This window comes from Sesamum indicum, linkage group LG15, assembly GCF_000512975.1.
Source record: "Sesamum indicum cultivar Zhongzhi No. 13 linkage group LG15, S_indicum_v1.0, whole genome shotgun sequence".
Lineage (NCBI taxonomy): Eukaryota > Viridiplantae > Streptophyta > Magnoliopsida > Lamiales > Pedaliaceae > Sesamum > Sesamum indicum.
This window is the reverse complement of record NC_026159.1, coordinates 2,661,602-2,663,246: the sequence shown is the minus strand read 5'-3', so window position 1 is coordinate 2,663,246 and position 1,645 is coordinate 2,661,602. Positions and strand designations below refer to the sequence as shown.

Below are 1,645 nucleotides of genomic sequence, written 5' to 3'. Positions count from 1 at the left end.
TTAAAAGACAAGCCAAATCAACATATATGTATATGCATGTATATAAGGATACAGGTTCAAGGAAAAACATTCTATCGGTTAACTCTGTCACAAGATGTTAAGCAATTCCAAGTTGAACCATTAGCTTACTAGAGATATTTCAATACGAAAATACAAAAACAAATTGCTACGATGAAATAATCATTAAGTAATGACAAATTTGTGAATTTATTTTTACAGGCTAAGTATGCGTACAGGGAGAAGAAATTTTGATATACGTACCTCCTCATGTGAAGGGAAGGAATAATCAATAGGGTACTGAGGATGCTCTAAAGTCAAACGGACTAGCTTCTGCATTGACACAAACAACTGACTCTTAGAAACACTATTCAGTGGTGCAGCAAGAATTCCAAATATCATGTTCCTTCATTGTAAATGAATATATTTGACTCGGACCTGTTCAGCAGTTTCATTATCAGGGGATGTTTTCTTAAATTGCTCCACATCTTCACGGTTGCGATGACATTGAATTACTTTCTTGAAAAACTGCAGTACAACATGCGATAGCATTGTTTTCATACCTTTAAGAGCAATCGGTCTCCTTATTCTTTAGTCATAAAAAGAAAAAAAGATGACGAAGATAGGCGACTCAAAATTACCTTCTGATCATCATCTTGCGTGAATGTTTTCAAAAATGCAGCCAATGAATCAACAGACCTCCTGGACGGGTCACTCAAGCTTGCCCCAAACTTCTTATCATAAACTTTCAGAAACTCCTTCCAGTGACCTTTACTCCCAGCCATTCCTCTCTTTTGCGCCAATTTCACCATTTCAACTAACACCTAATAACATCAATAGTCAAAAACAGCAAGCTTAACATATTTTTCCTGAAGGATTAGGTATGATTTCATACCTATGAAGCACGGAAGTTAACCACATTTAACGAAACAAATTCTCAAACAAAGATTTTGAACTCTATTCTAAGCTTCCTAAGCAAGCACATAGACTCAATTGTATACAAACACAGGAGACAAAAGCCTATAAATAGTACATGAAGTGAATAAGATCCATGATAGAAGATCTCATGCCGACGCAAAACCAATTAAAACTTGCCTCCTTTTTCGCAGACGCGATCAATTCGTCCATAACTAGCGATGAAAACGAAGTCACTGAAATTTTGTATGGCTTCCGACTTCGCGAGCAGCGAGGGAGATTGAACGAGAGAGGAAGAGTGTCTATGCGGTTGAAGAAATTGGATTAGGGTTTATGCATAAGATATGAAGAGGGGCTGGTGAAATTGAACTAGGGTTTATGATTATCCATCATTAACGAATTTTGCACCCAAGAGTTTCAGCTTATTGTCAATTTAGTCCTTTGACTTTCCCGTTCGCCTAATTCAACCGTATCTGTAAGTTGTTACATCTTATGCTTAGTTTAAAATTTCTTATAATAGTTTAAAAATATGTTAAAATATTTTATTTAACTCAAAATAAATTCAGTAAATTTATCATTATGGACCAAAACCCTAAATCTATCATTTTAATATACTTTTTTTAATTAAACGATTAATGCGTTGCAACTAAATTATAATGAGACAATGTACATTAATCCTAATATAGAGATACTGTTTTATTTTTCTCGGTATTTTTCCAAAAATAAAAAGAGA

General features: G+C 34.4%; 1 protein-coding gene across 1 annotated transcript in view; it reads right to left on the bottom strand.

The window, feature by feature from the left end:
* The window catches only part of LOC105177591 (small RNA degrading nuclease 1), a 3,876-nt gene extending 2,570 nt beyond the window's left edge, over positions 1–1,306 (bottom strand). The window contains exons 1-4 of the mRNA XM_011100797.2: positions 1,093–1,306; positions 639–821; positions 436–525; positions 240–330 (exon numbers count right to left, since the gene is read on the bottom strand). Coding sequence (XP_011099099.1) covers positions 240–330; positions 436–525; positions 639–821; positions 1,093–1,125 — 397 coding nt within the window. The 5' untranslated portion in view covers positions 1,126–1,306. The remainder of the gene's footprint in view (positions 1–239; positions 331–435; positions 526–638; positions 822–1,092) is intronic.